At 40.4% G+C, this 27,357-nt stretch overlaps 2 protein-coding genes across 12 annotated transcripts in view; one reads left to right on the top strand and one right to left on the bottom strand.

Moving 5' to 3' along the window:
- Cd209cl2 (CD209c molecule like 2) overlaps nucleotides 1–27,357 on the top strand; it is a 169,325-nt gene that overhangs the window by 53,944 nt on the left and 88,024 nt on the right. For 2 of the 8 annotated variants that reach the window (XM_087579502.1, XM_087579501.1), the window contains 2 exons: nucleotides 11,177–11,286; nucleotides 11,420–11,581. In XM_087579502.1, coding sequence (XP_087435628.1) covers nucleotides 11,277–11,286; nucleotides 11,420–11,581 — 172 coding nt within the window. In that variant the 5' untranslated portion in view covers nucleotides 11,177–11,276. Of the gene's footprint in view, nucleotides 1–11,176; nucleotides 11,287–11,419; nucleotides 11,582–15,555; nucleotides 17,660–18,210; nucleotides 18,293–27,357 lie in introns of those variants that run through there. The other 6 variants (XM_087579499.1, XM_087579498.1, XM_087579503.1 and 3 more) reach the window with 6 other exon arrangements.
- On the bottom strand, nucleotides 3,840–11,264 carry Cd209el1 (CD209e molecule like 1). Of its 4 annotated transcripts, XM_087579519.1 has the most exons (8): nucleotides 11,105–11,264; nucleotides 10,358–10,457; nucleotides 10,005–10,094; nucleotides 8,362–8,445; nucleotides 6,640–6,791; nucleotides 5,660–5,769; nucleotides 5,156–5,226; nucleotides 3,840–4,406 (listed from the first exon to the last, which is right to left on the bottom strand). In XM_087579519.1, the coding sequence occupies exons 3-7, from the start codon at nucleotides 10,021–10,023 to the stop codon at nucleotides 5,178–5,180; spliced, it is 414 nt and encodes a 137-aa protein (XP_087435645.1). In that variant the 5' UTR covers nucleotides 10,024–10,094; nucleotides 10,358–10,457; nucleotides 11,105–11,264; the 3' UTR covers nucleotides 3,840–4,406; nucleotides 5,156–5,177. The 4 variants fall into 4 exon arrangements, 3 of the variants coding, with proteins under 3 accessions (XP_087435645.1, XP_087435643.1, XP_087435644.1); XR_015634190.1 differs by lacking the exon at nucleotides 10,358–10,457 and having other exon boundaries at nucleotides 5,660–5,879; XM_087579517.1 differs by lacking the exon at nucleotides 10,358–10,457.

Here is a 27,357-nt window from a genome sequence, read left to right as displayed (position 1 = left end):
CCAACAGATTGGGAAAAGATCTTTACCAATCCTACAACAGATAGAGGGCTTATATCCAAAATATACAAAGAGCTCAAGAAGTTAGACTGCAGGGAGACAAATAACCCTATTAAAAATGGGGTTCACAGCTAAACAAAGAATTCACAGCTGAGGAATGCAGAATGGCTGAGAAACAGCTAAAGAAATGTTCAACATCTTTAGTCATAAGGGAAATGCAAATCAAAAGAACCCTGAGATTTCACCTCACACCAGTTAGAATGGCTAAGATCAAAAACTCAGTTGACAGCAAATGCTGGTGAGGATGTGGAGAAAGAGGAACACTCCTCCATTGTTGGTGGGAATACGGACTGGTACAACCAGTCTAGAGGTTCCTCAGAAAATTGGACATTGAACTACCTGATGACCCACCTATACCTCTCTTGGGCATATACCCAAAAGATGCCCCAACATATAACAAAGACACATGCTAGACTATGTTCATTGCAGCCTTATTTATAATAGCCAGAAGCTGGAAAGAACCCAGATGCCCTTCAACAGAGGAATGGATACACAAAATGTGGTACGTCTACCCAATGGAATATTACTCAGCTATCAAAAACAAAGACTTTTTGAAATTCATAGGAAAATGGAGGGAAGTGGAAAATATCATCCTGAGTGAGGTAACCCAATTACAGAAAAACACACATGGTATGCACTCATTGATATGTGGCTATTAGCCCAAATGCTCGAATTACCCTAGATGCACAGAACACATGAAACTCAAGAGGGATGACCAAAATGCGAATGCTTCACTCCTTCTTTAAAAAGGGACCAAGAATACTCTTGGGAGAGAATAGGGAGGCAAAGATTAAAACAGAGGCAGAAGGAACACCCACTCAGAGCCTGCCCCACATGTGGCCCATACATATACAGCCACCTAATTAGACAAGATGGATGAAGCAAAGAAGTGTAGGCTGACGGGACCGGATGTAGATCTCTCCTGAGAGACACAGCCAGAATACAGCAAATACATAGGCGAATGCCAGCAGCAAACCACTGAACTGAGATCGGGACCCCCATTGAAGGAATCAGAGAAAAGACTGAAAGAGCTTGAAGGGGCTTGAGACCTCATATGAAAATGCCAACCAACCAGAGCTTCCAGGGACTAAGCCACTACCCAAAGACTATACATGGACTGACCCTGGGCTCCAACCTCATAGATAGCAAGGAATAGCCTAGTAAGAGCACCAGTGGAAGGGTAAGCCCTTGGTCCTGCTAAGACTGAACCCCTAGTGAACATGATTGATGTGGGGAGGGTGGTAAAGATGGGAGGATGGGAGGGGAACACCCATAAAGAAGGGGAGTTGGAGGGGTTAGGTGGATGTTTCTCCAGAAACCGGGAAAGGGAATAACAATCGAAATGTAAATAAGAAATACTAAAAAAAAAAAACCAAACAATTAAGCAATTTTATTTATTCCTTCTTTCTGTGGATATTAATATCTCTGTGGCTATATATAACTATATTACCTTTCTCTTTATATGAGTTGAATTAGTATCATATCCTATTAAACTTCAATATAATTTCCTTATATGTATTATATAAGCCTACAGGCTGCCAGTGTGTTATATGCAAGTCTAAGCAATCCTAGAATTCTCATGGAGAGCATGTTTAAAGAACACAGTTGTTTAGGACAGCACACACTTCTTAAATTTCATCAATTCCTCCATTTCTGTATTTTATTTAGACTTGCTCTCAGTGGCCTGCTCTCTCCTCATACTGCTCTTTGCCTTCTCCTAGTTGGAGCTGCCTGCTCTTTGTTTCCTGCCTTCTCCCAGGGAAAACGTTTAGCATTTGTAGCTTGAGCTCTTGTAGAACCTGAAAGAGCCTTTGGCTGAATTCCAGGTCTACTGCCCATGTCCCTGGGTCAGCCTGGGTGTGTCCCAGCCTTAAGCCCCATACCCCAGAATAATGCATTACAAACTAGTATGTCTTTTGACCTAGTCCCAAACCCACATGGCTTGGGCAAAAGCTGTGCAGCTCTGATATACCAATTCCCACCACCTCCTAATCTTAAGATATGATACGTGTTTTTTATTCAGTAATTTACAATTACTTTTTACGAGTGAGTTCTTATTTACACATTGGCAACAATGGTTGCTGAACCCAATAAATGCTACTTTATTTGACCCTGGTGGCAGCAGCACCCTACCTGCCCCAATGTTCTGGATTCCTGAATGAAGGCACATGCATGTGCACACAGCCTTTATATTTTAATATACCTTAAACAGCTAAAGGCTGGGCCACCTCCTAACTTTCACATGGCTGATGTCCACACATGTACTCCAAAATTCCTGAGTTTTTACCAACATCTATATTCCATCCCTGCTGCCCTTGATCTAGACATTCAACCCATTTGGGCCACAATCCCTGATGCTTACATGATGATGATCTTTCTCTTCTGCACCTCTCAGGCAGGCGTGGTGTCTCCTTTACATCCTAGACATATGGCTTATCCCTCCTTCTTCCTTTGTTTTATGCCTGAGACTCCTAAAAGTCCTGCCTCTGTCTCCCTGCCCACCCATTGGCCACCACAATTTTATTTCCCAATCAAAACCAACTGGGGGCAGGGTCCCTCAGTCTTACCTGTAGGAGACTACAATCAAGTTTTTGGAAAAACCTAATTACCATGAGAATAGAAGCAGCTGCTGGTCATTGTGGACCACCCAATGTGGGTGCATGAAATTGAACCTGGTCTTCATCAAGAACAATAAGCACTCTTGACCACTCTGCCATCTCACAATTCTCTGGTGGCTTTCTTTTACAACTGTTAAATAAATTTTTCCTTAAACAATTTTATACGTGTATAAAGTGGGCATTAACTAGTCTCATCCTTAACATCCTTCATCTTTCTACCATCTCTGTCCATTCCCTATCCTTCCATAAATCTCATGCCCATAACTGTTTATTTTGTTTGTACTTTGCCTAGTCTGACCAGGGTAATTTGTGTTACCATGGGTATGCTGCTTTTTATTGGAACCTGGTGGATTCTGCAGTAGGTCCACAACCAAAGACAATGATTTCCCTCTCTCAGAATCTATTAATAGTTTTTCAGAGGTAATAGGTAGGGCCCTGTTATCATTATTGTTCCCATTATTGGACTGATACAGCAAGTCTTGCATGGGTCCAGTCCAGGGAACTTCTGTTGTGAGTTAATGATTGCAATATCTGTATGGAATTTAGAGAATGACATTTTGCAGCTCTTGACTGTATTTTTTTTATCTTTTATGTACTCTTTATTCTCTTCTGTAATGTTGCCTAAGACTTGGTGGGGGGCATGCCTATGTCTTTGTTATTGCTAAGCCCACATCTATGATTTATTCTCAGAATCTTGGGTGGCCTTGAGACTGTGTATTCTCCTGCTATGTAGTGTAAGAATATGATCTTAATGTCCTCCCTAGTATGTTTATAGACATTCGCTGTGTGAATACTGTAAGAGGATTTTGGGTTTAACTTTATGAAAAATAGTATATCTCTTTAAAGAAAATTATAAGAACTTGATACATTGGCCAGAATAAACGTCAGTGCTCGAATTATGAGACAAATGCTATAGATAAAAATGTTTCATTCAGGAGACTGGCTTATTGTTCGTGCCCTCTTTGTACCTCCTTTTCCTAATAAAAATACTAGGATATATGAGTTCCCCAAGAAGAAACTTAGATGGTGACAGTCCTGTTTATTCTTGAAATACAAATGGTCACTACACCAGATTCCTTTGAACCAACTTAACTTCTTATGCATTATATTTAATTGAAATACTTTTAGTGTTGGTATGATAAAATAACCATATAGTAAGCAGCATATGGATGAAACAGTTTATTTTGGCTCATGGTACCAAAGAGATAGAGTTATTTGTGGTAGGGGAGGCATAGCAACAAGTAGAGGAAGGAAAGCATGGCAACAGGAGCAGGAATATGGCTGGTCATATTTTAATTCACACACAGGAGGAAGAGTGAGAACAGCAAATGAGGTGAGTGACAAGCAACTCAGAATCTAATCCTGGAAGAAAGCTGAAAACATGGCAAAAACCCCAACCAAAACAAAGTAAATTATTGGTACAGGAGTGGCCCAAGTGTTTGAAGACAAGGTGTCTGGAAAAGTAGAATTCAAATCTATTTTTTAAACCCAAGTGCCCACAGAAAGACAAAAGAAACTGAAATGAGAATACCTAAAATTCGAGTAGATGATAAATAGCTCAGTGTATAGACCACAGAGGTGAACAGATTTTACTTAGAGCAAGGCGATGCAGGCTTCTTGCAGACCCAGAATGCCTCATGGGAACATGTGATATCATTCCATCCAGAACCTGAAACTACTGCACAGTCTTCATTGTTAAGGTTGTTGGGTTCTCCTGCAGACCAATAGTTCCTGAAATTGAAAACCCCAAATAACACGAGCTTCTTTCCCATCCCTATGATGTCAAGCTTTTCTAATTTCTGGCACTGGGATTATTCCTTATCTGTCCTATGTGCATATGGAGGCCATACATCACTCAGACCCTGACAGCATGCCTAAGTTATTTCTGTGAGAAACCAGTATTTTCTAAAAGAAAATTCAAGAGACTCCAATTGTGAAATTGAGGCAGGTTTATCTTAGGTTTTAGAGAATTAGACTGGACAGAAGGCAAAGCAAAACAAAACAAATAAACAATTGCCATGAAGACTTGATGCAAGGCAGTGGTTGTTATAGTCCTAATTATATATCTCTGTCCCCCTTTATTCCTCGTTGGCTAAGTTCTTCAGCAAGGTCCAATTTTCTCAGTGCTCAGTATAGCCTCCTCTCCAAATTCTCCGCCCTAGTCATGCAGGACACAAAGTCTTTTCTAACAAATATCTTGGAGCTTTAAATTCCTCTGCCCACCATCCTTGATACTTGTCTCAGTCAGTCAGCTTCACTGTAACTTGCTAACCCTAATATGAGTAAAGAGTGCCTAGACGAGCAAGAGCCAGGTGAATTCTGCTCAGGTGTGATTTTGGATGACCTCCAAGCATGACTTAGTGAAAACAGGACATTATGACATTTAAGATCTCACTGACATTACAAATTAGCCTGGTATACAATCTTATATATTTTATCCGTACATAGCAAAAGACAAACACTGGCCTTGATCCTCCTACCTGTCTATTTTCAAGTTCTCTGTCATTTGGAGCAATTCTTCGCAGCTCTCATGGTATCATGGATCTTTTGCCTGAAAAATTGTATTTTGAAGGCAAGCATGCTCCTGTGTTTCAGATTCCCTATGAATACCATGCAAAATACAACCCTCAGAGAAAATGGTCACCATTTTTCTTTGGAATAGTTGGGTCTTTTTGCAAAACCCATGTCCACTGGTCTTGTGTACAATTCTTATTTCCTTATAGGAAATGGTGAGAGGATCATCAGGTTCTCACTTGTGATTATAGCCATCCTATTCACACCTCCCTCAGGAAGAAGAAATTTCTGCACTATCTACCATGTTGTAATGTCCTCCCTCAGGTCACATGATAGCATTGCAAAATCATATCAGAGATCATCTCAATAACATTCCAACAAGCAGATTCTCATGCCTAGGACGCCAAGGAATGTGTACAAACCACAACTCCTTCCTGCATCATGGAGCCACCCACAACAAACTGTATTACCTCCCTTGCAGCTGTGAGCCATCCTCCCACTGCCACTTGCTTTCCTTGTTATTGTATGACAGACCCATCCAGGAATTGCCTTTCTTCTTAGAAATTCCCTGCAGGAAGCTCTGGAAGGGAAAGGGGGAAGTCATGCTGGACTTCTGCTCTCATTTTCACATTTTGTCCTCTTGGTATCTAGGAGGAGAATTCTTGCTTGCAGTCAGACCCCAGCTTTCTACTGCAACAATGAATGCACACTTGTGTTTAGATGGAATCACTACACACACACACACACACACACACACACACACACACACACACACAAATCTTTACACTTATCTTCATACACACATGTAGCCAAAGACATAAAGAGATCAGGCCAGGTGACACACAGGATCTCTCTTGAACACAAAATTTAGAAGCAGTGTGTGGTGTGACTTGACAAATCTTATTTATTTTTGGCATCTGACCTCCCCCCCCCCCATTTTCTCATATGCTTTGTTGAACTAAAATAATGGGATGAGAAACTTGCTGCCGACTTTCCAAACTTACAAGAGTCTGGTGATTCCTTGCTTTTAGACATTTCTTTAGGATTTCGCTCTTCAGAATAATAAACTTCCTATGTGTGTGTGTGTGTGTGTGTGTGTGTGTGTGTGTGTGTGTGCAGTTCAGAGGACAACTTATAAGAATTGGTTCTGTTTCTATTGTGTGGACCCCAGATCTCTGAACTGCATAGCAAGCACATTTACCCATCAAGTCATCCTATATGCCCCAAATCAGGACATTTAACACCATGGAAGTGCTTTTAAAACTCTGGTTGGACTCTAAAAGATTCCTACATATTAAAGGTTTGCTAATGCATATATCCACGTTACCACTCTGTATTTATCTGAATGTACCATTTTCATCTCTTCAAGTGTGGTAAAAAATACCTTGTAAGAAGGATTCCATCTAGCTAGAATCGTGCCCATAGAATAGAAAAGCCCAGCTCAACATACCTGCTCGTCATTACTTTTTATGACCACTAGCTGTGCCCCCATGTCCTTGCAGGCCTTGACAGATTCCTTCCATTTCTCTTGGAATGTAGAGAAGAAGTAACAGTTTCCTTGGAAGAACATCCAGTCCCAGGAGCAGGGACGGCACAGGTGGTCTGTTGGCGGAGTGAGTCAGATGGATATACTAAGTTACCAATGTACCTCTATCAGTTAAGCCTCTAGAGTCCTTAAGATTTGGTCCTCTTCCTCCCTTGAAACTACACAACTGGAGCCATTTCTTTACATACTCTTGATATTTTTCTTGTATGTGTTCTGTTTATGTATATGCACATGTGTTTGTTTGTGTACTGTTCTGTGTGTTTTTGCAAGTAGAGGCCAGAGTGGATATTGGAGATTTTCATCCATCACTCTCATTATTAAGAAAAAACCTCCTCTGTATATAAAACAACAAAAATGAAATTAAAAAGGTTACAAATTTGAGAGAGTTGTGGGTGCATAGAATGGGATGTAGACAGAGGGCAGGAGGGAATTTATGGAATTATATTTAAAATTTCTAATTAAAAATGTATTCTTATTTAATTTTGAATATTTGTTCTATGCAGACAATATTTTTTGGTTTGTTCATTTTTGAGATTATATTTCAATTAGAACATACATGCCGGGTTGGGGATTTAGCTCAGTGGTAGAGCACTTGCCTAGCAAGCGCAAGGCCCTGGGTTCGGTCCCCAGCTCCGAAAAAAAAGAAAAAAAAAGAAAAAAGAAAAAAAAAGAAAAAAGAACATACATGCCTTACTTTCTATTTCTTCATCTAAACACTCCCATGTATGCATCTTCACTCTACTTTGAATCCATGATGGTTTAAACTGAATGTTATTACATGTATGTCTGTACACACTTAATATCTGTTGATAAAATATACCCCACTCCCTCTCTTCAGATTTATGTCAGAACTTCCCTTTCACATATTCCTGTCAACTTCTTCATGAGCTGTTGTATCAGGGCACTGAATCCAGTTACTTACTGCCGGCCGCTGTAGCTATGCCTGACTTCTGTCTTAATTTGTCTCAGTCTGTGCCTCTCTTTGTCTCATGTTCTCTGTCTCTATTTCTCTCTGTCTTTCTTTCTCTCTATGGTTTATCTCTGACTCTTTCATTTTTTTTTTTTACTTTTGAGACTTGTTATTTATGGACAAACAACTCCCTGATTTCTCTAGTCAGCCCTGGGGTATGCCTGTACCCGCCACTGCTATGTTAAGGCATGTGTACATATGTTCAAATTCTATGTGTTGATCAATCCAGACTCTGGTCCCCATGCTGTTTGGCGAGCACTTTACTCACTGATCTATCTCCCTAAGCACAGCCAATCCCTGCTTAGCTTCCTGAGTCTTTTTCCTTCAAGATAACCCAGGGGGTCTTGGATAGCTCTCCTAAATGTTTAAACAGACATTAGGAGTCTGGATTAAGAGAATGTCTTCTGTGTGAATGGCCCCATGTATCCAGTAAGTGCCATTTTAAATATTTACCTGAGTTCCCATTCAACAGATTTAGAAATTAAGGGACTGTAGGCAGGGCCTGTTGTGTCTAGTAACTTATATCTTTAATGTTCCTCAGTGTTCCCATTCAACATATGTAGAAACTGAGTGACTGGAGGTCCAACCTCTGCAGTCACTTCATGCCATGTGGAAACATTTCCATGCTCTTAGAGATACACTGTCTGGTCACATACCTAGTTTAGCCTTCAGCTGATTCAGTTTCTGGTGAATACGTTGCTTTTCATGATCATGCTCTTGGGATGTAGGAACCTCAGAACCTATGTCAAGAAAAGACAATGAAAATAGTAAATGATGATAAATCTATGAAGAGAGAAAGTAACTGGCACAGGACAGGAGCTGACACATGACCATCCTTGAGGGGTTTGTTTTATAAAATGGCTTCAAGACTATGACCAGGCCTCCAGTTTAGACAGCCTTTAAAAATAAAACACAGCTATAATATAAACAATTAAAGGGGACCTTAAAGCCAGAGAGTCTTCTTGTTACCATCTAGACTAGAGCTTCACATAAAAGTCAGAGAGCTAGCTATCATGACAGGGTGGTAGGGCTAGGGCACAGGAGACTCCAGAGATGTTCCTCCAAACAATGGGAATATCTGAATTTCTTATACTTACAGGAAGGCACATTGCATTTTATACCACATGATTAGTTCAGTATAGCATGTTTGGAAAAGATCATACAGAAGCTGGGCATCTTAACCCAGGATGCTGGTAAGTCACATGCACATGCTTCTTAACTCTCTTACTGACAGAGAGAGACAGAGGGACAGAGAGACAGAGACAGAGAGACAGGGAGTGACTAGGTGTTAAGTCTGATTAACTCAGGTTATGAGATCCAGCCTTTTGGTGACCAAAAGTTTTCGATATTTGTCATGGAAGACTCTTTTTGTTGTAAGTTGTGATTGACATAGAGACTCAGAACTGTTCAATGCACATAGAATCAGCTCCCGTGGAGAGCTCAGATGAAGACAGGACATATCTAACACAAGCAGTGGGGTGGAAAGACTGTAAGAGCCATAGGTAGTGGAGGACTGCTGCAAAACAGTGTTTTCTGGACCCCACAGACCTGTGATTCATGTGGACTCTCAGTGTTGTGACTGCAGCTCAAACCTGCAGAAACTCAAGCTAGATAGAATCCCAACAAAGGTAGAGAATGGCACAGGAAGCCTCAGCTCTAGCTCTGTAATAATTAGCAACTTGAAACTGCTGGGAGACAGAGAGTGGGAAGAAGAGACAGACGGAGGGAGAAAGATAAGGAGGAAAGGGAGGGCGGGAGGGTCATTGGGATTTTTTGCCCCAGGAGATGACACATGCTCCAGTAAATGGTCTTTAAGCCATGTACATAGAGAACACTAAGTGTATTCAGTGGATTATAAACATGTAGTTCATGAAACTGGGAGGGAAAAGTAGTGGTGGAGAAGAGGGGAGGAACTTGAAAACAGGGAGGAGGTAATGGAATTGATCAAAACATTTTATTCATGTATGGAATTCACAAATAAATTGTAAACCAGGGCAGACTGGGCTCTAACTAACACGTGCTGGGTTCCCAGGAACATCATGTCTAAATCCCCAAATTTTATTTGAATGTGTCTCATTTTGATTATGAGTTATCCTGATGCCCAGGGAAGTCTGACCACAAAGGTAAATGGAGTCAGACCATGCCTCTGAAACTACTTCCTTCTTGTTACATAGGAGTCTGAGAGAACCCTTGACTACCTCCTAGAAGACATGTAAGACCAGAGTCCCAGCTTCAGTATCACCTCCACCCACGTGCTAGGAGACTAGAGCAGGAAGCTCTAGCAGTAAAGTTTCCTGACCTTTGAAAAGGATAGCCATGAGCAGAGCAGCCAAGAGGACAATGGAGATGAGCTGCAGCACAGTGATGAAATGCTCATGTTCCTGATACCCTGAGGAAAGAGAATAGAGTGATCCCGTTAGGGCAAGGTTCCTATCATACTCTAAACCAGGGGTAGCCTAGTGTCTTCTTTCCCTTTCTGAATACAGGATTACAGATAGTCATCATTCTAGCAGTGCTTCAGTTGTCCTGTCCATAGTACACTAGAGGAGCATCAGAAGTCTGTTTCCAGCCTCAGCTATCCCAGGATCCGGAATATCAATCCATTAGTTTTCAAATCTTTTGAACAAAATGGGAAAGGCGTTCAGTACTTACCACACCAAGAGTCAGGAGTTCAGTTTCCAGATTCAACATCCACAGAATCGACACTTTAGACCTCAGATCTACTTCAAGCCTCAGGCATTCTGTACCTACCCTTTCCCCCACAAAATTGAGGATTCCTGTTTCCCAGCATTCAACTCACCTAATGCCTGCCTCACTTCCCAAGAACAAGAGGACAGGCTCACTCCCCCTACCCCAAAATCACAGTGAACAATTAATCAACCTCCTCCTCCTCTGCATGAGCAAGGAATCCTGACCCTAGCCTTCACCTCCGTGAAAAGCAAGAATCTAGAAACCATCAGCTTGCCCTTCTCAGGTCACAGGGTTCTGGGTTTCAGAATCAGTGTTCTTAGGACTCAGGACTCTAGTCCCCAGCCTCTAGAAATCAAGCCCTCATGTGTTCATGACCTAGTTTCCAACTGCACATCGTCCAGTCCTCAGACATTTGAAATAGACTAACATCTCTAATCCTTCTAGAAATCAAATATTATTTGATTAATCATTTGCTTAATATTCTTCCCACCCCAGTACCTTCTTAATCCTTGTATAGCCCCCCCAAACCTCCAAAAAAACCAAATGAAAAAACCCACCCTGGTCCAAAGCTTCTTACAAAGGCTACTGTTTCTGTTTACATGCTTCTTCAGTGAGTGGTTAGAGCATCAGTTAGAGCCTGAGAATGCTGAGTTTTGAGTTGCCCCTCTCGCTCAACTCTAAGCTCCCTGAGTCTTAGCCAAGCCTCACCCAACGAATGCAGATGTTTCTCATTCTTTCTGTTGCATATGCTCATCTTTCCTGCTGTCCACCAATGTGCAGAATTTTGGGGAGCACAGCTTTTCTTTGCGAAAACATCGTCTCACTCCTCAAACCTACACTCAACCAGGAAGAGAAAAAGAGAAGTGGTAACTGTCACTACATGAGCTACGGTAAGGAGACTGAAGATTAAATATAGATGAAATAGACTAGTTCCTGGGTATCTGGGAGAGATCAGAAAGTTTAGAAGCTCAGGGTAGAGAGTATTGGTCCATTGCTAGTGATCAATCTCTTTGATGCTTTTAGCAGAGAATCTCTCAATGCAGCCTTCGTATTCTTGGGAACTGCATCAGGATCTCTGGAACCTACTACAGAGGTTTGTATTCACGCATGCTCATTGCTGCAGGACTTACAGTAACTCAGAAATGGATCCTACTGAAGTGCCTATCAACTTATGGATGGACAATGGTAATGTTTTTGCACATTCCTATAATTATAATTATTCCCACTGAACCTCATATGTATTTTAATGCCTTTGTATGAAAATGGAAGCCCATGTACAATCATAGCCTTGGAAATTGAAAATCCAATTGGAATTGGAGACAGTGAAATATTAGAGCATACTGGCTAGAAAGAGTAGCCATCACTATGACTTTTGGACTTGACTGAGTGGTCTTGCCTCAAGGAATAAGTGGAATTGAAGTCAAGCATGCTACACAATATCAACCTCAGGCCTCCACGTGCTTGTGTACCACATCCTTCATGTTAAAACCTAGGAAAATGAAAACAGAAAAAATTCAACTTGCAAAGTAAGACTGTGTTGTTATGTGTTCTGGACATATGGTGAAGATCAGCAAGTTCCTTCTCTGGAAACCCAATCTCAAATCTAGGATTCCCTGCCTTGTGTTGCTGATCTTCTTATTCGTGGTAATGCCTAGTGATTGACTCTTAGAACTGAATCATCAACATTTACATTTAATATTTGTTTTGGAAATAACCAACAATTTAGAGACTGGCACAGCCCCATATTGTCACCCATAGCCCCCCCCCCCAAGTATTTCCATTCATCCTTTAGGGGTTCACCTAATGTGAAACCAGATCCTTGGCTTTGGTATGAAGAACAACTTCAGGACAAGGCAGTATGAGGTCAAATTTGAGGATTTTTAAAAGTAATGTAGTGGTTGGAGGTGATGGCTCAGGGAGTAAAACCTTACTGTCAAGCCTGACTTGAGTTCGATGCCTGGTACCCATGTGATTGATGGAGACAATCAACTCTAACAAGCTGTGTCCTGACCTCCTGACCTTCACACACTCACTCTGGCATGGGCATACACACACATGAGTTTGCACACACAACAATGAATAAGTTAATGAATGAGGGAATGAATGAACAAAAATAGAAAAATAGAAATGTTCTCAGGGAAAGAAAAAGGCATACCCAAGAGCTTCTTAAAGATTTTTAGCTAAATGTTTTAATAGTGACTTTTGGAAACTTTTGGAATATCATTGCTTTCCAGGATTCTTGGAGGTTTGTTAGTTTGTTTGTTATTCTTTTTTCTAAATATGTTTCTGTCTGCTAACTTTTGCGTGTGTCTCTTAAGATTTGTGTTTTCTTTCCATTAGTGACAGTGAACTCTATGAACCTTAAACTGCCTCCTTCCTGGACTGGCACTACAGAGATTCAGAGACAGTAAACAGATGCTGATGGATATGTGGCCTGCTGCCTACTTCTGTTGCCTTTGGTCTTTCTTGATATTCTTCCCTTTTTCAGAATCTGGATTGGAAACAACCCATTGAGGACCAACCAAAGTTTTCTTTCCTTCACATACACAAGTTTAAAGTAATTTAAAAATGTAAGATTATGGACAGGATCCTTTTGGTCTCCATCTGAGCCTGGAGCTAAGGCTGTCAAACAGCCTTCCATATCCAAATCCCGCCCGGACAGAGCTTGTCTCTCAGGCATGCTCTCACTTCTAACATCACAGGCTCATGGACCCACAGGAGGAACAAGCTCCAGTCAGAGACAGCAGGACTAACTAACATCAGACATAACCAGATGGCAGGAGGCAAGGGCAAGAACCTAAGCAACAGATACAAAGGACACTTGGTATCATCAGTACCCAGTTCTCCCAGCACAGCAAGTCCTGGACACCCCACATCCTGGGAAAGCAAGATGTGGATTTACAATCACTTATCATGATGATGATAGAGGACTTTAAGGAAAATGTAAATGACTCCCTTAGAGAAATACAGGACAACACAAGTAAACAAGTAGACACATTTAAAAAGGAAACACAAAAGTCCCTTAAAGAATTAAAGGAAAACACAAACAAACAGGTAAAGGAATTGAACAAAACCATACAGGATCAAAAAAGGAAAATTGAACAGAACCATCCAGTATCTAAAAATGAAAATAGAAATAAAGGAATCACAAGTGAGACAACACTGGAGATAAAAAATGTAGGAAAGAGATCAGGAGTCATGGATGCAAGTATCACCAACAGAATACAAGAGATTGAAGAGAGAATCTCAGGGGCAGAAGTTGCCATAGAAAACATTGACACAATAGTCAAAGAAAATGTAAAAATAAAAAAGGTCCTAACCCACAACATCCAGGAAAACAGACAGAATGAGAAGATTAAACCTAAGGAAAATAGGTATAGAAGAGAGTGAAACTTCCCAACCTAAAAGGGCCAGTAATATCTTCAACAAAAGTATAGAAGAAAACTTCCCTATCGTAAAGAAAGAGATGCCCATGAACATACAAGAAGCCCACAGAACTCCAAATAGATTGGATCAGACTGAAGAAGTCAACCAATGAGAGGAAAAGTATCCCAAGAACAATTTTATTATGGTCAATAAATGTTACTATTCACCAGCTTAGCTGCATGAAAAAGATTTTCTTTGGCAGAGACTGATTCCCAAGCTTTCTAAGTGGTAAACCTAAAGTTATGTCTCTGTGGGAAATTTGCTCGTTTTATTTCTGCTGCTGGGACAAAACAAGTTCATGAAAAAGAAGGATTATTTAGGTTACAGTTCCAGGTTATAGTCCATTATTGTTGGGAACAACAACAAGAACAAAAACAACAAAACTCTGGAAATTGAAGTACCTCATCAAATACATTGTCAAGAACGAAATGTAAATCAAGCTTCACTTTACTGCTTTAGACCCTTTGTAGTTGGCGAATTGACCTTTGTAAATTTTTTTTGTCTCTCCTATTCAGCAAGATTGTAAACTTTAAGAAGTTTTCCTTTGAGTGATATACATTCTAACTACTGCTGTGAAACATTACAGGAAAAGGAAATAGATAAACCCTGGTCAGCAGGTTGCTTTGTCTTTCAGAGCTCAGAATCTGTAATGGCCTTCATATCCAATCAGAGAACAGTCCAGAAACTTGCTAATCTTGATGTTTTTTAGATTGGTGTAACAGGAATTGAGGAGATGGCTCAGCAGTAAGTGTGCTTGTTACATAAGGAAGGCAGGTTCTGTAATCCGGTCACTGTGTGTGTGTGTGTGTGTGTGTGTGTGTGTGTGTGTGTGTGTGTGTGTCTGTGTGTGTGTGTGTGTGTGTCTGTGTGTGTGTGTGTCTTTTTGTGTGTGTGTGTCTGTGTGTGTGTCTTTTTGTGTGTGTGTCTGTGTGTGTCTCTGTGTGTGTGTCTGTGTTTGTGTGTGTCTGTGTGTGTGTGTCTGTGTGTGTGTGTCTGTGTGTGTGTGTCTGTGTGTGTGTGTGTCTGTGTGTGTGTGTGTCTGTGTGTGTGTGTCTGTGTGTGTGTGTCCGTGTGTTTGTCTGTGTGTGTGTATGTGTGTGTGTGTCTGTGTGTGTCTGTGTGTGTGTGTCTGTGTGTGTGTGTGTGTGTGTCTGTGTGTGTGTGTGTGTCTGTGTGTGTCTGTGTGTGTGTGTGTGTCTGTGTGTGTGTCTGTGTGTGTGTGTCTGTGTCTGTGTGTGTGTCTGTGTGTGTGTCTGTGTGTGTGTGTGTGTCTGTGTGTGTCTGTGTGTGTGTGTGTGTCTGTGTGTGTTTGTGTCTGTGTGTGTGTGTGTCTGTGTGTGTGTTTGTGTCTGTGTGTGTCTGTGTGTGTGTTTGTGTCTGTGTGTCTGTGTGTCTGTGTGTGTGTGTCTGTGTGTGTGTGTCTGTGTGTGTGTGTGTCTGTGTGTGTGTGTGTCAGTGTGTCTGTGTGTCTGTGTGTGTCTGTGTGTGTGTGTATGTGTGTCAGTGTGTGTCTGTGTGTGTGTGTTTGTGTGTCAGTGTGTGTCTGTGTGTGTGTGTCTGTGTGTCTGTGTGTGTGTGTCTGTGTGTTTGTGTCTGTGTGTGTCTGTGTGTGTGTGTGTCTGTGTGTGTCTGTGTGTGTGTTTGTGTGTGTGTGTGTGTGTGTTGATATGACTACTGGAGCTTGTGTGCTTCCATCCGAGCTTTCGGTTCAGTTAGACAGCCATTCTAATGTGTACAGTAATGTGTAACATGACAGAACAGGATACCTGACATCCCCACTTTTGTCACCCTGAACACGCACTGGTACATGTGTGCATGTGCTGCACTACATTGCATGCACACCTGTGTCTATGTCTGTGATGGTCTTCATTGCCTCAATTGATGTGGCAAGACACACCCACTGTGAGTGACACTGTTCCCAAAGCAGAGGACTCTGAACTGTTCCAATCCAATTCTTCAAAGAGTTAGACAGAACAATTTGCAAATTCATCTGGAATAACAAAAAACCCAGGATAGCTAAAGCTATCCTCAACAATAAAAGGACTTCAGGGGGAATCACTGTCCCTGAACTCAAGCAGTATTACAGAGCAATAGTGATAAAAACTGCATGGTATTGGTACAGAGACAGACAGATAGACCAATGGAATAGAATTGAAGACCCAGAAATGAACCCACACACCTATGGTCACTTGATTTTTGACAAAGGAGCCAAAACCATCCAATGGAAAAAAGATAGCATTTTCAGCAAATGGTGCTGGTTCAACTGGAGGTCAACATGTAGAAGAATGCAGATTGATCCATGCTTATCACCCTGTACAAAGCTTAAGTCCAAGTGGATCAAGGACCTCCACATCAAACCAGACACACTCAAACTAATAGAAGAAAAACTAGGGAAGCATCTGGAACACATGGGCACTGGAAAAAATTTCCTGAACAAAACACCAATGGCTTACGCTCTAAGATCAAGAATTGACAAATGGGATCTCATAAAACTGCAAAGCTTCTGTAAGGCAAAGGACACTGTGGTTAGGACAAAACGGCAACCAACAGATTGGGAAAAGATCTTTACCAATCCTACAACAGATAGAGGCCTTATATCCAAAATATACAAAGAACTCAAGAAGTTAGACCACAGGGAAACAAATAACCCTATTAAAAAATGGGGCTCAGAGCTAAACAAAGAATTCACAGCTGAGGAATGCCGAATGGCGGAGAAACACCTAAAGAAATGTTCAACATCTTTAGTCATAAGGGAAATGCAAATCAAAACAACCCTGAGATTTCACCTCACACCAGTGAGAATGGCTAAGATCAAAAACTCAGGGGACAACAGATGCTGGCGAGGATGTGGAGAAAGAGGAACACTCCTCCATTGTTGGTGGGATTGCAAACTGGTACAACCATTCTGGAAATCAGTCTGGAGGATCCTCAGAAAATTGGACATTGAACTGCCTGAGGATCCAGCTATACCTCTCTTGGGCATATACCCAAAAGATGCCCCAACATATAAAAAAGACACGTGCTCCACTATGTTCATTGCAGCCTTATTTATAATAGCCAGAAGCTGGAAAGAACCCAGATGCCCTTCAACAGAGGAATGGATACAGAAAATGTGGTACATCTACACAATGGAATATTACTCAGCTATCAAAAACAACGACTTTATGAAATTCATAGGCAAATGGATGGAACTGGAAAATATCATCCTGAGTGAGCCAACCCAAACACAGAAAGACATACATGGTATGCACTCACTGATAAGTGGCTATTAGCCCAAATGCTTGAATTACCCTAGATGCCTAGAACAAATGAAACTCAAGACAGATGATCAAAATGTGAATGCTTCACTCCTTCTTTAAAAGGGGAACAAGAATACCCTTGGCAGGGAAGAGAGAGGCAAAGATTAAAACAGAGACTGAAGGAACACCCATTCAGAGCCTGCCCCACATGTGGCCCATACATATACAGCCATCCAATTAGACAAGATGAATGCAGCAAAAAAGTGCAGGCCGACAGGAGCCGGATGTAGATCGCTCCTGAGAGACACAGCCAGAATACAGCAAATACAGGGGCGAATGCCAGCAGCAAACCACTGAACTGAGAACGGGACCCTGTTGAAGGAATCAGAGAAAGAACTGGAAGAGCTTGAAGGAGCTCGATACCCCTTATGAACAACAATGCCAAGCAACCAGAGCTTCCAGGGACTAAGACACTACCTAAAGACTATACATGGACTGACCCTGGACTCTGACCTCATAGGTAGCAATGAATATCCTAGTAAGAGCACCAGTGGAAGGGGAAGCCCTTGGTCCTGCTAAGACTGAACCCCCAGTGAACGTGAGTGTTGGGGGGAGGGCAGTAATGGGGGGAGGGTGGGGAGGGGAACACCCATAAAGAAGGGGAGGGGGAGGGATTAGGGGGATGTTTGCCTGGAAACCGGGGAAAGGGAAATGTAAATAAGAAACACTCAAGTTAATAAAAAGCTCTGTTTGTTAAAAAAAAAAAAAAAAGAGTAGAAACCAAGCTGACTACTACCATTCATAGGTTAATTATTCTGTTCCTGATTATCGATGTGATCAGTGTCTAAAAGCTCATGGCACTGTAACTTCTCTGCTTTGATGGAGTAGAACATGGAACTTAGATCCAAAGGACCTTTTGGCTCCATAAAGTTGCTTTGCAGGGTATTTTGTCATAGCAATAGGAAGCCAAAATAGGCTAAGTTGTCCTAAGAATATTCAAGTAGAAGGGAAAAGTACTGTAGGAAAATGACGATAAAAACATGGAGTGGCATGTGGTCACCCTGTTTTCTGTCTCTTGAGGCTTCATTTCTTCCTAAAAGACTCATATGTTTACCTTAGACAACCTTATTTTGGGATTTTATTTTGCAGATACACGGTATCCTCCAAATCAGTATACCTTGAAGGTTGGTACTCAATGCAACAGCAGTTATCAGAGATCCTTCATCCAGAGGTAATCAAATTATTAGGACTTATTTATACATATGAGACTGACAAGTTGATAAATCTATTGGTGTATTTTTAATGTATAGCTGAATGAACTCTTCAGAGGTGGCCTATAGATGGAGGAAGTAGGTCAACGGAGATAGACACAGAAGGTACATCTTGTCATCACCTTTCCTTTTAGTTTGTGTCCTTCTTTCTTCCTTTCATCTTCCAAATTTTATCCTCTCTACTTTCTTCATCTTTTCATTAGATGTTTTATTATTCCAGGGTATCACACCTGCTTGTACTGTTTTTTTATTAAGTTCACTCCAGTCCTTCCCCTCTAATACCCGTCTATCCCTCCCCTCACTTTTCCCTCCCAGCTTTATGTAGGGAAAAACACCACAGGGCAGGTTCTGATGCTATGGTACTGTTCTCCATTTTTAAAATTTTACTTTTCTTGGATGTTTTATGCATTTACATTTCAAAAGTTATCTCCTTTATGTCCATCTCTATACCCCTTCCCCATGCTTCTATGAGGATGATTCCAACCTGAACTACTTACTCCCACATCAACACCCTGGCATTCCCCTATACTGGGGAAATGAGCCTTCAGAGGACCAAGGGTTTTTTCCCCCTATTGATGTTAGACAATGCCATCCTCTGCTACATATGTGGCTGGAGCCCTGGATCCCTCCATATGTACTCATTGGTTGGTGATTTAGTCTCTGGGAGCTCTGGTGGAGTCTTGTTGGTTGAACTGTTTTTCTTCCTATGGGGTTGCAAACCCTTTCAGCTCCTTCAGTATTTTCTCTAACTTGTCCACTGCGGTACCCATACTCAGCACAATGGTTAGCTGCAAGCAGCCTGCTCTAAGGAAGTAATTTTTGGCATCAGCAATAGTCACTGGACTTGGTAGCTGACTATGGGATGAATCTCCAGGTAGGGCAGTCTCTGGAGGACATTTTCTTCAGTCCCTGCTCTACTCTTTGTCCCTGTATTTCCTCCTGTAATTATTTCATTCTCCATTTTAAGAAGGATTGAAACATCCACATTTTGGTCTTCCTATTTTTTGAGTTTCATAAGATCTGTGAATTTTTATTAGGTATTCCAAACTTTTGGGATTATAGCCAATTATCAGTGAGTGCATACCATTTGTGTTCTTTTATGAGTGTAGAATGTCACTCAGGATGATATTTTCTAGTTCCTTCCATTTGCCTAAGAATTTCTTGACGTCATTTTTTTAAATATCTGAGTAGTACTCCATTGTGTAGATGTAACACATTGTCTGTATCCACTCATCTGTTGAAGGACATCTGGGTTCTTTCCAGCTTCTGACTATCATAATTATGGCTGCTATGAACATAATGGAGTGGGTGTCCTTGTTATATGTTGGAGCATCTTTTGGGTGTTTCTCCAGGAATGGGATAGCTGGGTCCTCAGGTAGTACTATGTCCAATGTTGTAAAGAACTGCCAGACTGATTTTCAGTGGGGTTGTGCTAGCTTGCAATCCCACCAGCAACAGAGGCATGTTTCTATATATCCACACCCTTGCCAGCATCTACTGTTACCTGAGTTTTTGATCTTAGCCATTCTGACTGGTTGGCATTTCTTTAGGTGCTTCTCAACCATTCAGTATTTTTCAGTTGAGAATTCTTTGTTTAGCTCTGTGCCCCATTTTTAATAACATTATTTGATTCTCTGGAGTCTAACTTTTGAGTTCTTTGTATATATTAGATATTAGGCCTCTACTGAGGTACGATTGGTAAATATCTTTTCCCAATCTGTTGATTGCCATTTTGTCCTAATGACAATGTCTTTTACCTTATAGAAGCTTTGCAATTTTATGAAGTTCCATTGGTGTTCTATTTGAAAAATTTCCCCTGTAGTCTACGTGTTTGAGGCTCCTCCCCAGTTTCTCTTCTATTATTTTCAGTGTATCTCATTTTATGTGGAGGTTTTTGATCCACTTGGAATTGAGCTTTGTATAAGGAGATAAGAATGGGTCAATTCGCATTCTTCTGCATGCTGACCTATAGTTGAACCATCACCATTTATTGAAAATCCTGTCATTTTTTCCATTGGATAATTTTAGCTCCTTTGTCAAAGATTAAGTGACCATAGGTGTGTGGGTTCATTTCTGCATCTTCAATTTTATTCCATTGGTCTTCCTGCCAGTCTCTGTACCGATACAATAGAGTTTTTTATCATGATTGGTCTGTAATACAGCTTGAGGTCAGGGATGGTGATTTCCCTAGAAGTTATCTTAATGTTGAGAATAGTTTTTGCTATCTGGGTTTTTTTTGTTATTCCAAATAAATGTAAGAGTTGCTCTTTCTAACTCTATGAAGAATTGAGTTAGAATTTTGTTGGGGATTCCATTGAATCTGCAGATTTCTTTCAGCAAGATGGCCATTTTTACTTTATTAATCCTGTCACTCTAAGAGCTTGGTAGTTCTTTCCATCTTCTCAGATCTTCAATTTCTTTCTTCTGAGACTTGAAGTTCTTGTCATGCAGATCTTTCACTTGCTTGGTTAGAGTCACACTGAAGCATTTTATATTATTTGTAGCTATTGTGAAGGGTTTCATTTCCCTAATCTCTTTCTCAGCTCGTTTATCTTTTGAGTAGAGCAAGGCTACTGATTTGTTTGAGTTAATTTTATACTCAGTCACTTTTTTGAAGTTGTTTATCAGCTCTAAGTGTTCTGTGGTGGAATTTTTGGGGTCACTTAAGTATACTATTATACCATCTGCAAATAGTGATATTTTGACTTCTTCCTTTCCAATTTGTATCCATTTGACCTCCTTTTGTTGTCTAATAGCTCTGGATAGGATTTCATGTGCCATATTAAAAATGTAGGGATAGAGTGGGCAGCCTTGTCTAGTCACTGATTTTAGTGGGATGGCTTCAAGTTTCTATACACTTAGTTTGATGTTGGTTACTGATTTGCTGTATATTGCTTTTACTCTGTTTGGATATGGGCCTTGAGTTTGTGATCATTCTAAAACTTTTATCTTGAAGAGGTCTTGAATTTTATCACATGTTCTCTCAGCATCTAATGAGATGAGAATGTGGTTTTCTTCTTTGAGTTGGTTTATGTAGTAGATTATGTTACTGAATTTCCATATATTGAACCATCCTTGAATATCTGGGATGAAGCCAACGTGGTCATGGTGAATGATTATTTTGATGTGTTCTTGTATTCAGTTTTCAAGAAGTTTACTGAGTATTTTTGAATTGATATTTATGCATGAAATTGTTGTGAAGCCGTCTTTCTTTGTAGGGACTTTGTGTAGCACAATTGTGGCTTCAAAGAATGAATTGGGTAGTGGTCTTCCTCTTTCTATTTTGTAGAGTAGTTTGGACAGAATTGGTGTTATGTCTTCTTTGAAGGACTGATAGAGTTTTGCACTAAACTCATCTGGCCCTAGGCTTCGAAGACTTTTAATGACTGCTTCTACTTCTTAAGGGGTTATGTGATTATTTAGATGGTTTATCAGATGCTGATTTAACTTTGCTGCCTGGCATCCATGTAGAAAATGGTCCATTTCTTCCAGATTTTCAAGCTTAGTTGAGTATAGGTATAGGTTGATGTCATTATGCAGTGGAAGGTAGGGACAGGATAGAACGATGCCTGTCATTGGACAAGAAGGAAGGATAGGTGAGAGAAAAGTTTTGGAGAGGCAGAGGAGGCCAGAGTGGGGAGGAGGGATCTGGTACAACATGGCAGCAAATGATAAGATTTCTCTCTGCATAATAGTTCTTACAACTATTTTTTTTAATCTTTATTACCTTGAGTATTTCTTATTTACAATTCGATTGTATTCCCCTTCCGGGTTTCTGGGCCAAAACCCCCTAACCTTTCCTCTCCCCTTCTATATGGATGTTCCCTTCCCACCCTCCCCACATTACCACCCTCCCTGCAACAATCACGTAAACTGGCGGTTCAGTCTTGGCAGGAACAAGGGCTTCTCATTCCACTGGTGCCCTTACTAGGCTATTCATTGCTACCCTTGAGGTTGGAACCCAGGTTCAGTCCATGTATAGTCTTTGGGTAGTGACTTAGTTCCTGGAAGCTCTAGTTGCTTGGCATTGTTGTTCAAATGGGGTCTCAAGCCCCTTCAATCTCTTTCAGTCCTTTCTAAGATTCCTTCAACAGGGGTCCTTTTCTCAGTCCAGTGGTTTGCTGCTAGCATTTGCCTATGTATTTGCTGTATTCTGACTGTGTCTCTTAGGAGAGCTCTACATCCGGTTTCTGTTGGCCTGCACTTCGTTGCTTCATCCATCTTACCTAATTGGGTGGTTGAATAAGTATGGGCCATATGTGGGGCAGGCTCTGAATAGGTGTTCCTTCTGTGTCTGTTTTAAACTTTGCCTCCCTATTCTCTGTCAAGGGTATTCATGTTCCTCTTTTAAAGAAGGAGTGAAGCATTTGCATTATGGTCATCCTTCTTGAGTTTCATGTTTTCTGTGCATCTTGGGTAATTCAAGCATTTGGGCTAATAGCCACTTATCAATGAGTGCCTACCATATGTGTTTTTCTGTGATTGGGTTAGCTCACTCAGGATGATATTTTCCAGTTCCAACCATTTGCCTATGAATTTCATAAAGTCATCGTTTTTGATGGCTGAGTAATATTCAACTGTGTAGATGTACCACATTTTCTGTATCCATTCCTCTGTTGAAGGGCATCTGGGTTCTTTCCAGCTTCTGGCTATTATAAATAAGGCTGCTATGAACATAGTGGAGCATGTGTCTTTGTTATATGTTGGGGCATCTTTTGGGTATACGCCCAAGAGAGGTATAGCTGGGTCCTCAGGTAGTTCAATGTCCAATGTTCTGAGGAACCTTCAAACTGATTTCCAGAATGGTTGTACCAGTCTGCAATCCCACCAACAATGGAGGAGTGTTCCTCTTTCTCCACATCCTCGCCAGCATGTGCTGTTACCTGGGATTTTGATCTTAGCCATTCTCTCTGGTGTGAGGTGAAATCTCAGGGTTGTTTTGATTTGCATTTCCCTTATGACTAAAGATGTTGAACATTTCTTTAGGTGTTTCTCTGCCATTCAGCATTCCTCAGCTGTGAATGTTTAGCTCTGAACCCCATTTTTTAATAGGGTTGTTTGTCTCCCTGTCATCTAACTTCTTGAGTTCTTTATACATTTTGGATATAAGCCCTCTATCTGTTGTAGAATTGGTAAAGATCTTTTCCCAATCTGTTGGTAGATGTTTTGTCCTAACAACAGTGTCCTGTGCCTTACAGAAGCTTTGCAGTTTGATGAGATCCCATTTGTCGATTCTTGATTTTAGAGCATAAGCCATTGGTGTTTTGATCAGGAAAATTTCTCCAGTGCCCATGTGTTCGAGACTCTTCCCCACTTTTTCTTCTCTTAGTTTGAGTGTATCTGGTTTGATGTGGAGGTCCTTGATTCATTTGGACTTAAGCTTTGTACAGGGTGATAAGCATGGATCGATCTGCATTCTTCTACATGCTGACCTCCAGTTGAACCAGCACCATTTGCTGAAAATGCTATCTTTTTTCCATTGGATGGTTTTGGCTCCTTTGTCAAAAATCAAGTGATCATAGGTGTGTGGGTTCAATTCTGGGTCTTCAATTCTGTTCCATTGGTCTATCTGTCTGTCCCTGTACCAATATCGTGCAGTTTTTATCACTATTGCTCTGCAATACTGCTTAAGTTCAGGGATAGTGATCCCCCAGAAGTCTTTTTATTGTTGAGGATAGTTTTAGCTATCCTGGGTTTTTTGTTATTCCAGATGAATTTCCAAATTGTTCTGTCTAACTCTCTGAAGAATTGGATTGGTATTTTGATGGGGATTGCATTGAATCTGTAGATCGCTTTTGGTATAATGGCCATTTTTACTTTATTGATCCTGTCAATCCATGAGCATTGGAGATCTTTCCATCTTCTGAAGTCTTCTTCAATTTCTCTCTTCAGAGTCTTGAAGTTCTTATTGTAAAGATCTTTTACTTGCTTGGTTAAAGTCTCACCGAGGTATTTTATATTATTTGGGACTATTATGAAGGGTATCGTTTCCCTAATTCTTTCTCAACTTGTTTCTCTTTTGTGTAGAGGAAGGCTACTGATTTATTTGAGTTAATTTTATACCCAGCCACTTTGCTGAAGTTGTATATCAGCTTTAGTAGTTCTCTGGTGGAACTTTTGGTATCACTTAAATATGCTATCATATCATCTGCAAATAATGCTATTTTGACTTCTTCTTTTCCAATCTCTATCCCCTTGATCTCCTTTTGTTGTCTGATTGCTCTGGCTAGAACTTCAAGATCCATATTGAATAAGTAGGCAGAGAGTGGGCACCTTTGTCTCGTCCCTGATTTTAGTGGGATTGCTTCAAGTTTCTCTCCATTTAGGTTAATGTTAGCAACTGGTTTGTTGTTTATGGCTTTTACTATGTTCAGATATGGGCCTTGAATTCCTATTCTTTCCAGGAGTTTTATCATGAAGGGGTGTTGAATTTTGTCAAATGGTTTTTCGGCATCCAGTGAAATGATCATGTGGTTTTGTTCTTTCAGTTTGTTTACATAATGGATCACGTTGATGGTTTTCCGTATATTAAACCATCCCTGCATGCCTGGGATGAAGCCTACTTGATCATGGTGGATGATTGTTTTGATGTGCTCTTGGATTTGGTTTGCCAGAATTTTATTTAGTTTTTTTGTGTCGGTATTCACGAGCGAAATTGGTCTGAAGTTCTCTTTCTTTGTTGTGTCTATGTGTGGTTTAGGTATAAGAGTAATTGTGGCTTCATAGAAGGATTTCGTTAGTGCTCCATCTGTTTCAATTTTGTAGAATAGTTTGGATAGTATTGATATGAGGTCTTCTATGAAGGTCTGATAGAATTCTGCACTGAACCTGTCTGAACCTTGGCTCTTTTTGGTTGGAAGACCTTTAATGACTGCTTCTATTTCATTAGGAGTTATGGGGTTGTTTAAACGTTTTATCTGTTCCTGATTTAACTTCGGTACCTGGTATCTGTCTAGGAAATTGTCCATTTCCTGCAGATTTTCAAGTTTTGTTGAATATAGGCTTTTGTTGTAGGAGCTGATGATTTTTTGAATTTCCTCTGATTCTGTAGTTATGTCTCCCTTTTCATTTCTGATTTTGTTAATTTGGACACACTCTCTGTGTCCTCTCACTAGTCTGGCTAAGGGTTTATCTATCTTATTGATTTTCTCAAAGAACCAACTTTTGTTTCTATTGATTTGTTCTGTGGCCTTTTTTTTCTACGTTGTTTATTTAACTCTGAGTTTGATTATTTCCTGCCTTCTATTCCTCCTGGGTGTATTTTCTTCTTTTTGTTCTAGAGCTTTTAGGTGTGCTGTCAAGCTGCTGATATATGCTCTCTTCTGTTTCTTTCTGCAGGCACTCAGAGCTATGAATTTTCCTCGTAGCACAGATTTCATTGTGTCCCATAAGTTTGGGTATGCTGTACCTTCATTTTCATTAAATTCTTAGAAGTCTTTAATTTCTTTCTTTATTTCTTCCTTGACCAGGTTATCATTGAGTAGATCATTGTTCAACTTCCATGTATATGTGGGTTTTCTTTCCTTATTGTTATTGAAGACCAACTTTAGTCCATGGTGGTCTGATAGGATGCATGGGATTATTTTTATCTTTTTGTATCTGTTGAGGCCTGTTTTATGACCAATTACATGGTCAATTCCGGAGAAAGTACCATGACGTTGTGTGAATAATGTATATCCTTTTGCTTTAGGATAGAATGTTCTATAAATACCTGTTAAGTCCATTTGGTTCATGACTTCTCTTAGTCTGTCTATGTCTCTGTATATTTTCTGTTTCCATGACCTGTCCATTGATGAGAGTAGGGTGTTGAAATCTCTTACTATTATTGTGTGAGGTGCAATGTGTGTTTTGAGCTTTAGTAAGGTTTCTTTTATGTATGTAGGTGCTCTTGTATTTGGAGCATAGGATTTAGGATTGAGAGTTCATCTTGGTGGATTTTTCCTTTGATGGATATGAAGTGTCTTTCCTTATCTTTTTTGATGACTTTTAATTAAAAATCGATTCTATTCGATATTAGAATGGCTACTGCAGCTTGCTTCTTTAGACCATTTGCTTGGAAAGTTGTTTTCCAGCCTTTCACTCTCAGGTAGTGTCTGTCTTTGCATCTGAGGTGTGTTTCCTGTAGGCAGCAGAATCCAGGGTCCTCATTGCCTATCCAGTTTGTTAATCTATGTCTTTTTATTGGGGAGTTGAGACTATTGATGTCAAAAGATATTAAGGAGTAGTGATTATTGCTTCCTGTTATATTCATATTTGAATGTGAGATTATGTTTTTGTGCTTCTTTCTTCTCTTTGTTTTGTTGCCAAGACAATTAGTTTTTTGCTTTTTCTAGGGTGTAGCTTGCCTCCTCATGTTGGGCTTTACCATTTATTATCCTTTGTAGTGCTGGATTCGTAGAAAGGTATTGTGTAAATTTGGTTTTGTCATGGAATATCTTGGTTTCTCCATCTATGTTAATTGAGAGTTTTGCAGGATACAGTAACCTGGGCTGGCATTTGTGTTCTCTTAGGGTCTGTATGACATCTGTCCAGGATCTTCTGGCGTTCATAGTCTCTGGTGAGAAGTCTGGTGTGATTCTGATAGGTCTGCCTTTATATGTTACTTGACCTTTTTCCCTTACTGCTTTTAATATTCTTTCTTTATTTTGTGCGTTTGGTGTTTTGACTATTACGTGACGGGAGGTGTTTCTTTTCTGGTCCAATCTATTTGGAGTTCTGTAGGCTTCTTGTATGCCTATGGGTATCTCTTTTTTTAGGTTAGGGAAGTTTTCTTCTATGATTTTGTTGAAGATATTTACTGGTCCTATGAGCTGGGAGTCTTCACTCTCTTCTATACCTATTATCCTTAGGTTTGATCTTCTCATTGTGTCCTGGATTTCCTCTATGTCTTGGACCAGTAGCTTTTTCCATTTTCCATTATCTTTGACAGTTGTGTCAATCATTCCTATTCAATCTTCTGCTCCTGAGATTCTCTCTTCTATCTCTTGTATTCTGTTGGCGATGCTTGTATCTATGGCTCCTTATC

The sequence above is a fragment of the Rattus norvegicus genome, chromosome 12 (genome assembly GCF_021556685.1).
Source record: "Rattus norvegicus strain SHRSP/BbbUtx chromosome 12, alternate assembly SHRSP_T2T, whole genome shotgun sequence".
NCBI lineage: Eukaryota > Metazoa > Chordata > Mammalia > Rodentia > Muridae > Rattus > Rattus norvegicus.
The sequence above is the reverse complement of the archived record's forward strand: the minus strand, read 5'-3'. Positions and strand labels throughout refer to the sequence as shown.